The 13,321-nt window shown below is 45.2% G+C and overlaps 1 protein-coding gene across 3 annotated transcripts in view; it reads right to left on the bottom strand.

Moving 5' to 3' along the window:
* Positions 1–921: 921 nt before the first annotated feature.
* ATN1 (atrophin 1) overlaps positions 922–13,321 on the bottom strand; it is a 188,156-nt gene continuing 175,756 nt past the window's right edge. For 2 of the 3 annotated variants that reach the window (XM_063962483.1, XM_063962484.1), the window contains 2 exons: positions 2,812–2,992; positions 922–2,169 (listed from right to left, as the gene is read on the bottom strand). In XM_063962483.1, the coding sequence (XP_063818553.1) occupies positions 2,136–2,169; positions 2,812–2,992 (215 nt within the window). In that variant the 3' untranslated portion in view covers positions 922–2,135. The remainder of the gene's footprint in view (positions 2,170–2,811; positions 2,993–13,321) is intronic. The other variant, XM_063962485.1, reaches the window with a different exon arrangement.

Genomic DNA, 13,321 nt, shown 5'->3' with positions numbered 1-13,321 from the left:
TCACACCTTAGTAAATATACCCCTAAACCTTCAGATGGGACTGTCCTAGAGCATCATGGGTAATGCTAGTGGGGGATGGGGAGGGGCTTATTCTCCAGCGTTTTCTTTCATTATAAGCTCTAAAACCGCAGCCGCCCTGTAGGTGAAGCGTGTGGAGGAATTAGGTATGCACCATGTATGTAGTATGTACACACACCGCTTCCGCTATACTGTATGTGGAATGAATATACAAATATATACTCGCCGCTCAGATATACGTACACTGTGGAAGTAATGTACAGGCACACACAGACCTTCTAGCAAACTGAAAGTTCCCTGGTATATACATAAAGATATACATACATGCTGACACATATGTACTCTTAGCCACGGATTACGCACGCCATTATGTACAAGTCTACAACATTCGCTTGTATATACACTCACACAGATATATACAGAGTGACTGGAGCATGCGTCCACACACACACAGGAAGGTAGCGGCCACACATACATATATCTCTGTGTATAATTACACACTCAGGCACACACAAGCTCACGCGGCTTTGTCACACGGGAACAGAGAAGGGCTTACAACTCATCTGGAACCTGATGTATCATTCGGGGTGATAAGAACGTGCTTGTGTGAGGGGCAAAACATGGTATCACAGGGGAGGCGCACAAATCACGACGCGTGATATCGAGGAGGCATGAGGTACCAGCTGTTGTCTATTCTCAGATTACAACGTACCCTTCCACCTGACACAGTCAGGGCAGCCATTTTGCAGACTGAACCAATCACCCACCTCAATACTCACATTCAGAGTCTAGAGCAGGCATGTCCAAACTGCGGCCCTCCAGCTGTTGAGAAACTACACATCCCAGCATGCCCTGACACAGCTTTAGCATTCTCTGACAAAAAAACTGTGTCAGGGCATGCTGGGATATGTAGTTTCTTAACAGCTGGAGGGCCGCAGTTTGGACATGCCTGGTCTAGAGGATATTAGGGACATTGCTGGGAAGATCGACCCTAAACTGGTGACATCACCCAGGCATGAGGCACTTTGTGCCTCTTGCCTCGACAACTATTTGCTTCTGAGTTGAAAGGCTAAACTTCCATGAATATTGGCTCTGTCATAAAATGGCCGCCTCTGTTATGTGGAAGTGACAGAGGTACATTACCTCAGATCGGCATGCATAATGCTACCAAGCTAGGAAGTGCACACACAACACGGACCACGTTAATATGGAGTCTATATAACTATACTGGTGTCCCCTACACTGCCTCCATTGATAGATCTCCCTTCTAAATGTCTCAGCATACGATCAGTCTCAGATGAGTTAAGCCACCACCCTTGCAGACGTGTCACGATACGAACGCACAATTACACCCAGACACACACATACAGGGGGAGAGCGCAGAGCAAACTATTAGTGACACGAAACATACATAGAAAATGTCCATGAGATGTCAGGTGACTGAGAGCAAGCTGTCACTTTCTACACCTTGCATGCCTCTCTATTTGCAGGATGTCTCTCTGCCAGAGGAAATCTCTACATGTGTCACTGATGCTCTACTGATGTCTCTCTGCCCTAGGAAGGGTCTCTGATATAGAAGGTGCTTCCGTCTGTCACAAGTGCTGCTGTCGGTCATTTGGGCAGTCACTTTTATTCCATATAACTTCTCACAGTGCACTTTCCCGTGTGAGTGTTTCGGACTGTCAAGGGTGTCTCTCAGTGTCACAGGGTGCCTTATTCTGGAAATGGATCTCGAGTTCAGGTTCACTCTAGGTCTCAAGGTGCAGTATGTCAGTTAAGGGCTGTCTCGCTGTAGAAGGGTGTCTATAAATCACGGAGCATCGCCGTCTTACGGGCATGGCGATCTGTCTCGCACGTAAGAAGGTGTATCTGAGTCGCAGTCACAGCATGTCTCTTTGGCGCAAAGTGTGTCACGCTGCGTGTCCAGGTGTCTCTCTCATACAGTTTTCCATGCTCTGTCACAGCATGTCTCTCTTTAGTCGCTTGGGTGTCTCTTTTGGTCACATGATATAGTTCTGGCTCTTCGGGTACCGGAGCCGCTGCTCTGAAACAGAGAAGTCATCTTGTCCAATCAGATGGCTGCAAGCCTTGAGATGACCTCTCTCTCCGTGACTTTATTACAGGGTTTTATCAGTTTCTTTCTTCAAATGACTGTAAAACAATAGAACAAATAGGGTAACAAGTGACACAAGAGCTTTTCACCATTGTAACACTCCTAACACATAGCTTCTGCTTCTTATTATGTAATACTAACACTAACTTCTCACTAGTGTAACGCCCTGGGCTGGTTGGCCTGTGCTAACATGGGGGGTCCCATGCACTGGACTTGATCCTTAGTGTTAGGGACCCACCAGATGAGGTCACCTGGTCACAATGATGGGACCATATTATTGGCCAAAAATAATGCTAAGCACCTCTGCAAACTGCAAACTTTATTATAATGATTCTGATTAGCGGTGCTTAGTATTATAGAGTGTGCATCTGCATTTTCTATTTTACCAACTTTGCTTACAGGCTTACCATTAACTAGTTAATTTATTAATTAGTCCATGGTCTAGCACTAAATCCCTCCCGTCACTCCTGTTTATATGCAATGTACAGGTAATTGCATATTTACACAGTCGCTGCGTACACATTCGCATATGTGCCGACATTAGCATATATCTCTGAATCAGGTCTGAAGAGATTGATAAAATACTGTCTGGTACGTGCATCCCCCTGTGCTGCATACAAATAGGTGACAGGCATTACTTAAAGCAGGACAACACGGCAGGCGGTCCTGTGGTCTCTCACCTGTAGTAGTCTTCCTGTCCGGGGAGGGGAACGCCCTGCAGAGAATGATGCGTCTGCAGCCAGTGCTGCTGCTCCAGAGCTAGGCGCTGTAACTCGGCAGACTGCGCATGCATGGCCTGTAGCTGGTGAGCGGCGGAGAGAGGAGCAGAGAGGGAAGAAGGTAGGTCTCTGTAAGGGGAGGCTGTGGGGAAGAGAACACATAAAGGACTATGTCACGGACTATGGGGGTAATTCCAAGTTGATCGCAGCAGGAATTTTTTTTGCAGTTGGTCAAAACCATGTGCCCTGCAGGGGAGGCAGATATAACATGTGCAGAGAGAGTTAGATTTGGGTGGGTTATTTTATTTCTGTGCAGGGTAAATACTGGCTGCTTTATTTTTACACTGCAAATTAGATTGCATATTGAACACACCACACCTAAATCTAACTCTCTCTGCACATGTTATATCTGCCTCCCCTGCAGTGCACATGGGCCCTCATTCCGAGTTGATCGCTCGCAAGGCGATTTTAGCAGAGTTACACACGCTAAGCCGCCGCCTACTGGGAGTGAATCTTAGCTTCTTAAAATTGCGAACGATGTATTCGCAATATTGCGATTACAAACTACTTAGCAGTTTCAGAGTAGCTTCTGACTTACTCGGCATCTGCGATCAGTTCACTGCTTGTCGTTACTGGTTTGACGTCATAAACACACCCAGCGTTCGCCCAGACACTCCTCCGTTTCTCCAGCCACTCCCGCGTTTTTTCCGGAAACGGTAGCGTTTTTATCCACACGCCCATAAAACGCCGTGTTTCCACCCAGTAACACCCATTTCCTGTCAATCACACTACGATCGCCGGAGCGAAGAAAAAGCCGTGAGTAAAAAAACTATCTTCATAGCAAAATTACTTGGCGCACGACTCGGAATGAGGGCCATGGGCCCTCATTCCGAGATGTTCGATCGCAAGCTGCTTTTAGCAGCATTGCACACGCTAAGCCGCCGCCTACTGGGAGTGAATCTTAGCTTAGCAGAATTGCGAACGAAAGATTCTCAAAATTGCGATTAGAAATTTCTTAGCAGTTTCTGAGTAGCTCGAGACTTACTCTGCCACTGCGATCAGTTCAGCGGTTTCGTTCCTGGTTTGACGTCACAAACACACCCAGCGTTCGCCCAGACACTCCCCCGTTTCTCCAGCCACTCCCGCGTTTTTCCCAGAAACGGCAGCGTTTTTTCACACACACCCATAAAACGGCCAGTTTCCGCCCAGAAACACCCACTTCCTGTCAATCACACAACGATCACCAGAACGAAGAAAAAACCTTGTAATGCAGTGAGTAAAATACCAAACTTCTTAGCAAATTTACTTGGCGCAGCTGCAGTGCGAACATTGCGCATGCGCAATTAGCGGAAAATCGCTGCGATGCGAAGGAAATTACTGAGCGAACAACTCGGAATGAGGGCCATGGTTTTGCCCAGTTGCTAACAGAATTCCTGCTGCGATCAACTTGGAATTACCCCCTATGTACAAAGCGGTTAGTAGCAATGACTGTAAACATCTGAGGTTTTACCTCAGCTTTGCACTGAGAAGGAGCGAGGAGATTCATTTCATTATTCACAAGTGTCAGTCACCTAAATATCTATCCTGAAGATGTACATTGATCACCTGATCACATGTGACTGGATGCTGCGAATGCACCAATGCACTGAGGCCAGGGTTGCCAAGAGAAATTCTGGGCCCCGGTACAACAACTTCCTAAACCCCCCTGCCCCCAATGGAGGAGGTGTGACCACAGCTGGCTACTCCTCTTTGGGGGCGTGTCTAGCACATGAGAAGCACCCACTCACCGGAGCATGACACGCCTCCCAGCCAGGGTAGTAGAGAGCCTGGCTGGGCCCAATTACTTTTCAGGGGGCATGGACCAATCAAAGGAGGCGTGGACCTAGGCCCAGGTAATTTGTACCCTCTCCCCCCCTCTCTCAACACCACTGACTGAGGCTGCACACTAATATCAGCAGCCTGTGCCATCTACTTAAACCAGAGACACTGCACTAATGTAACAGGAGACCAGCAGTGACCACACTATTACCAGTCCTCATACATTATATACACCAGAGACACCGCACTAATGTAACAGGAGACCAGCAGTGACCACACTATTACCAGTCCTCATACATTATATACACCAGAGACACCGCACTACTGTAACAGGAGACCAGCAGTGACCACACTATTACCAGTCCTCATACATTATATACACCAGAGACACCGCACTAATGTAACAGGAGACCAGCAGTGACCACACTATTACCAGTCCTCATACATTATATATACCAGAGACACTGCACTAATGTAACAGGAGACAAGCAGTGATAACACTATTACCAGTCCTCATACATTATATACACCAGAGACACTGCACTAATGTAACAGGAGACCAGCAGTGACCTCACTATTACCAGTCCCCATACATTATATACACCAGAGACACCGCACTAATGTAACAGGAGACCAGCAGTGACCGCACTATTACCAGTCCTCATACATTATATATACCAGAGACACCGCACTAATGTAACAGGAGACCAGCAGTGACCGCACTATTACCAGTCCTCATACATTATATATACCAGAGACACCGCACTAATGTAACAGGAGACCAGCAATGACCGCACTATTACCAGTCCTCATACATTATATACGCCAGAGACACTGCACTAATGTAACAGGAGACCAGCAGTGACCACACTATTACCAGTCCCCATACATTATATACACCAGAGACACCGCACTAATGTAACAGGAGACCAGCAGTGACCACACTATTACCAGTCCTCATACATTATATATACCAGAGACACCGCACTAATGTAACAGGAGACCAGCAGTGACCTCACTATTACCAGTCCCCATACATTATATACACCAGAGACACCGCACTAATGTAACAGGAGACCAGCAGTGACCGCACTATTGCCAGTCCTCATACATTATATATACCAGAGACACCGCACTAATGTAACAGGAGACCAGCAATAACCGCACTCTTACCAGTCCTCATACATTATATACACCAGAGACACTGCACTAATGTAACAGGAGACCAGCAGTGACCACACTATTACCAGTCCCCATACATTATATACACCAGAGACACTGCACTAATGTAACAGGAGACCAGCAGTGACCACACTATTACCAGTCCTCATACATTATATACACCAGAGACACTGCACTAATGTACCAGGAGACCAGCAGTGACCGCACTAATACCAGTCCTCATACATTATATATACCAGAGACACCGCACTAATGTAACAGGAGACCAGCAGTGACCGCACTATTACCAGTCCTCATACATTATATATACCAGAGACACCGCACTAATGTAACAGGAGACCAGCAGTGACCACACTATTACCAGTCCTCATACATTATATACACCAGAGACACCGCACTAATGTAACAGGAGACCAGCAGTGACCGCACTATTACCAGTCCCCATACATTATATACACCAGAGACACCGCACTAATGTAACAGGAGACCAGCAGTGACCGCACTATTACCAGTCCCCATACATTATATACACCAGAGACACCGCACTAATGTAACAGGAGACCAGCAGTGACCGCACTATTACCAGTCCTCATACATTATATATACCAGAGACACCGCACTACTGTAACAGGAGACCAGCAGTGACCGCACTATTACCAGTCCCCATACATTATATACACCAGAGACACCGCACTAATGTAACAGGAGACCAGCAGTGACCGCACTATTACCAGTCCTCATACATTATATATACCAGAGACACCGCACTAATGTAACAGGAGACCAGCAGTGACAGCACTATTACCAGTCCTCATACATTATATATACCAGAGACACCGCACTAATGTAACAGGAGACCAGCAGTGACCGCACTATTACCAGTCCTCATACATTATATACACCAGAGACACCGCACTAATGTAACAGGAGACCAGCAGTGACCGCACTATTACCAGTCCTCATACATTATATACACCAGAGACACCGCACTAATGTAACAGGAGACCAGCAGTGACCACACTATTACCAGTCCCCATACATTATATACACCAGAGACACCGCACTAATGTAACAGGACACCAGCAGTGACCGCACTATTACCAGTCCTCATACATTATATACACCAGAGACACCGCACTAATGTAACAGGAGACCAGCAGTGACCGCACTATTACCAGTCCTCATACATTATATACACCAGAGACACCGCACTAATGTAACAGGAGACCAGCAGTGACCACACTATTACCAGTCCCCATACATTATATACACCAGAGACACCGCACTAATGTAACAGGAGACCAGCAGTGACCACACTATTACCAGTCCCCATACATTATATACACCAGAGACACCGCACTAATGTAACAGGAGACCAGCAGTGATAACACTATTACCAGTCCCCATACATTACATACACCAGAGACACCGCACTAATGTAACAGGAGACCAGCAGTGACCACACTATTACCAGTCCTCATACATTATATATACCAGAGACACCGCACTAATGTAACAGGAGACCAGCAGTGACCGCACTATTACCAGTCCTCATACATTATATACACCAGAGACACCGCACTACTGTAACAGGAGACCAGCAGTGACCGCACTATTACCAGTCCCCATACATTATATACACCAGAGACACCGCACTAATGTAACAGGAGACCAGCAGTGAACGCACTATTACCAGTCCCCATACATTATATACACCAGAGACACCGCACTAATGTAACAGGAGACCAGCAGTGACCACACTATTACCAGTCCTCATACATTATATATACCAGAGACACTGCACTAATGTAACAGGAGACCAGCAGTGACCGCACTATTACCAGTCCCCATACATTATATACACCAGAGACACCGCACTAATGTAAAAGGAGACCAGCAGTGACCACACTATTACCAGTCCTCATACATTATATATACCAGAGACACTGCACTAATGTAACAGGAGACCAGCAGTGATAACACTATTACCAGTCCTCATACATTATATACACCAGAGACACCGCACTACTGTAACAGGAGACCAGCAGTGACCACACTATTACCAGTCCTCATACATTATATACACCAGAGACACTACACTAATGTAACAGGAGACCAGCAGTGATAACACTATTACCAGTCCTCATACATTATATACACCAGAGACACCGCACTAATGTAACAGGAGACCAGCAGTGATAACACTATTACCAGTCCTCATACATTATATACACCAGAGACACCGCACTAATGTAACAGGAGACCAGCAGTGATAACACTATTACCAGTCCTCATACATTATATATACCAGAGACACCGCACTAATGTAACAGGAGACCAGCAGTGACCACACTATTACCAGTCCTCATACATTATATATACCAGAGACACCGCACTAATGTAACAGGAGACCAGCAGTGACCGCACTATTACCAGTCCTCATACATTATATACACCAGAGACACCGCACTAATGTAACAGGAGACCAGCAGTGACCGCACTATTACCAGTCCTCATACATTATATACACCAGAGACACTGCACTAATGTAACAGGAGACCAGCAGTGACCACACTATTACCAGTCCTCATACATTATATATACCAGAGACACCGCACTAATGTAACAGGAGACCAGCAGTGACCGCACTATTACCAGTCCTCATACATTATATACACCAGAGACACCGCACTACTGTAACAGGAGACCAGCAGTGATAACACTATTACCAGTCCTCATACATTATATACACCAGAGACACCGCACTAATGTAACAGGAGACCAGCAGTGACCGCACTATTACCAGTCCTCATACATTATATATACCAGAGACACCGCACTAATGTAACAGGAGACCAGCCGTGACCGCACTATTACCAGTCCTCATACATTATATACACCAGAGACACCGCACTAATGTAACAGGAGACCAGCAGTGACCGCACTATTACCAGTCCTCATACATTATATACACCAGAGACACCGCACTAATGTAACAGGAGACCAGCAGTGACCGCACTATTACCAGTCCTCATACATTATATACACCAGAGACACCGCACTAATGTAACAGGAGACCAGCAGTGACCGCACTATTACCAGTCCTCATACATTATATACACCAGAGACACCGCACTAATGTAACAGGAGACCAGCAGTGACCGCACTATTACCAGTCCTCATACATTATATACACCAGAGACACCGCACTAATGTAACAGGAGACCAGCAGTGACCGCACTATTACCAGTCCTCATACATTATATACACCAGAGACACCGCACTAATGTAACAGGAGACCAGCAGTGACCACACTATTACCAGTCCCCATACATTATATACACCAGAGACACCGCACTAATGTAACAGGAGACCAGCAGTGACCACACTATTACCAGTCCCCATACATTATATACACCAGAGACACCGCACTAATGTAACAGGAGACCAGCAGTGACCGCACTATTACCAGTCCTCATACATTATATATACCAGAGACACCGCACTAATGTAACAGGAGACCAGCAGTGACCACACTATTACCAGTCCTCATACATTATATATACCAGAGACACCGCACTAATGTAACAGGAGACCAGCAGTGACCACACTATTACCAGTCCTCATACATTATATACACCAGAGACACCGCACTAATGTAACAGGAGACCAGCAGTGACCGCACTATTACCAGTCCTCATACATTATATACACCAGAGACACCGCACTACTGTAACAGGAGACCAGCAGTGATAACACTATTACCAGTCCTCATACATTATATACACCAGAGACACCGCACTACTGTAACAGGAGACCAGCAGTGACCACACTATTACCAGTCCTCATACATTATATACACCAGAGACACTGCACTAATGTAACAGGAGACCAGCAGTGATAACACTATTACCAGTCCTCATACATTATATACACCAGATACACCGCACTAATGTAACAGGAGACCAGCAGTGATAACACTATTACCAGTCCTCATACATTATATACACCAGAGACACCGCACTAATGTAACAGGAGACCAGCAGTGATAACACTATTACCAGTCCTCATACATTATATATACCAGAGACACCGCACTAATGTAACAGGAGACCAGCAGTGACCACACTATTACCAGTCCTCATACATTATATATACCAGAGACACCGCACTAATGTAACAGGAGACCAGCAGTGACCACACTATTACCAGTCCTCATACATTATATACACCAGAGACACCGCACTAATGTAACAGGAGACCAGCAGTGACCGCACTATTACCAGTCCTCATACATTATATACACCAGAGACACCGCACTACTGTAACAGGAGACCAGCAGTGATAACACTATTACCAGTCCTCATACATTATATACACCAGAGACACCGCACTAATGTAACAGGAGACCAGCAGTGACCACACTATTACCAGTCCTCATACATTATATATACGAGACACCGCACTAATGTAACAGGAGACCAGCAGTGACCGCACTATTACCAGTCCTCATACATTATATACACCAGAGACACTGCACTAATGTAACAGGAGACAAGCAGTGATAACACTATTACCAGTCCTAATATATTATATACACCAGAGACACCGCACTAATGTAACAGGAGACCAGCAGTGACCACACTATTACCAGTCCTCATACATTATATACACCAGAGACACCGCACTAATGTAACAGTAGACCAGCAGTGATAACACTATTACCAGTCCTCATACATTATATACACCAGAGACACCGCACTAATGTAACAGGAGACCAGCAGTGACCGCACTATTACCAGTCCTCATACATTATATACACCAGAGACACCGCACTAATGTAACAGGAGACCAGCAGTGATAACACTATTACCAGTCCTCATACATTATATATACCAGAGACACCGCACTAATGTAACAGGAGACCAGCAGTGATAACACTATTACCAGTCCTCATACATTATATACACCAGAGACACCGCACTAATGTAACAGGAGACCAGCAGTGATAACACTATTACCAGTCCTCAAACATTATATATACCAGAGACACTGCACTAATGTAACAGGAGACCAGCAGTGACCGCACTATTACCAGTCCTCATACATTATATACACCAGAGACACTGCACTACTGTAACAGGAGACCAGCAGTATAAACACTATTACCCGTCCTCATACATTATATACACCAGAGACACCGCACTAATGTAACAGGAGACCAGCAGTGACCACACTATTACCAGTCCTCATACATTATATACACCAGAGACACCGCACTAATGTAACAGGAGACCAGCAGTGACCGCACTATTACCAGTCCTCATACATTATATACACCAGAGACACCGCACTACTGTAACAGGAGACCAGCAGTGATAACACTATTACCAGTCCTCATACATTATATACACCAGAGACACCGCACTAATGTAACAGGAGACCAGCAGTGACCACACTATTACCAGTCCTCATACATTATATATACGAGACACCGCACTAATGTAACAGGAGACCAGCAGTGACCACACTATTACCAGTCCTCATACATTATATACACCAGAGACACCGCACTAATGTAACAGTAGACCAGCAGTGATAACACTATTACCAGTCCTCATACATTATATACACCAGAGACACCGCACTAATGTAACAGGAGACCAGCAGTGACCACACTATTACCAGTCCTCATACATTATATATACCAGAGACACTGCACTAATGTAACAGGAGACCAGCAGTGATAACACTATTACCAGTCCACATACATTATATACACCAGAGACACCGCACTACTGTAACAGGAGACCAGCAGTGACCACACTATTACCAGTCCTCATACATTATATACACCAGAGACACTGCACTAATGTAACAGGAGACCAGCAGTGATAACACTATTACCAGTCCTCATACATTATATACACCAGATACACCGCACTAATGTAACAGGAGACCAGCAGTGATAACACTATTACCAGTCCTCATACATTATATACACCAGAGACACCGCACTAATGTAACAGGAGACCAGCAGTGATAACACTATTACCAGTCCTCATACATTATATATACCAGAGACACCGCACTAATGTAACAGGAGACCAGCAGTGACCACACTATTACCAGTCCTCATACATTATATATACCAGAGACACCGCACTAATGTAACAGGAGACCAGCAGTGACCACACTATTACCAGTCCTCATACATTATATACACCAGAGACACCGCACTAATGTAACAGGAGACCAGCAGTGACCGCACTATTACCAGTCCTCATACATTATATACACCAGAGACACCGCACTACTGTAACAGGAGACCAGCAGTGATAACACTATTACCAGTCCTCATACATTATATACACCAGAGACACCGCACTAATGTAACAGGAGACCAGCAGTGACCACACTATTACCAGTCCTCATACATTATATATACGAGACACCGCACTAATGTAACAGGAGACCAGCAGTGACCGCACTATTACCAGTCCTCATACATTATATACACCAGAGACACTGCACTAATGTAACAGGAGACAAGCAGTGATAACACTATTACCAGTCCTCATATATTATATACACCAGAGACACCGCACTAATGTAACAGGAGACCAGCAGTGACCACACTATTACCAGTCCTCATACATTATATACACCAGAGACACCGCACTAATGTAACAGTAGACCAGCAGTGATAACACTATTACCAGTCCTCATACATTATATACACCAGAGACACCGCACTAATGTAACAGGAGACCAGCAGTGACCGCACTATTACCAGTCCTCATACATTATATACACCAGAGACACCGCACTAATGTAACAGGAGACCAGCAGTGATAACACTATTACCAGTCCTCATACATTATATACACCAGAGACACCGCACTAATGTAACAGGAGACCAGCAGTGATAACACTATTACCAGTCCTCATACATTATATACACCAGAGACACCGCACTAATGTAACAGGAGACCAGCAGTGATAACACTATTACCAGTCCTCAAACATTATATATACCAGAGACACTGCACTAATGTAACAGGAGACCAGCAGTGACCGCACTATTACCAGTCCTCATACATTATATACACCAGAGACACTGCACTACTGTAACAGGAGACCAGCAGTATAAACACTATTACCCGTCCTCATACATTATATACACCAGAGACACCGCACTAATGTAACAGGAGACCAGCAGTGATAACACTATTACCAGTCCTCATACATTATATACACCAGAGACACCGCACTAATGTAACAGGAGACCAGCAGTGATAACACTATTACCAGTCCTCATACATTATATATACCAGAGACACTGCACTAATGTAACAGGAGACCAGCAGTGACCACACTATTACCAGTCCTCATACATTATATACACCAGAGACACCGCACTACTGTAACAGGAGACCAGCAGTGATAACACTATTACCAGTCCTCATAC

Source organism: Pseudophryne corroboree, chromosome 3 (assembly GCF_028390025.1).
Source record: "Pseudophryne corroboree isolate aPseCor3 chromosome 3, aPseCor3.hap2, whole genome shotgun sequence".
NCBI lineage: Eukaryota > Metazoa > Chordata > Amphibia > Anura > Myobatrachidae > Pseudophryne > Pseudophryne corroboree.
This window is presented reverse-complemented; position numbering and strand designations above follow the sequence as displayed.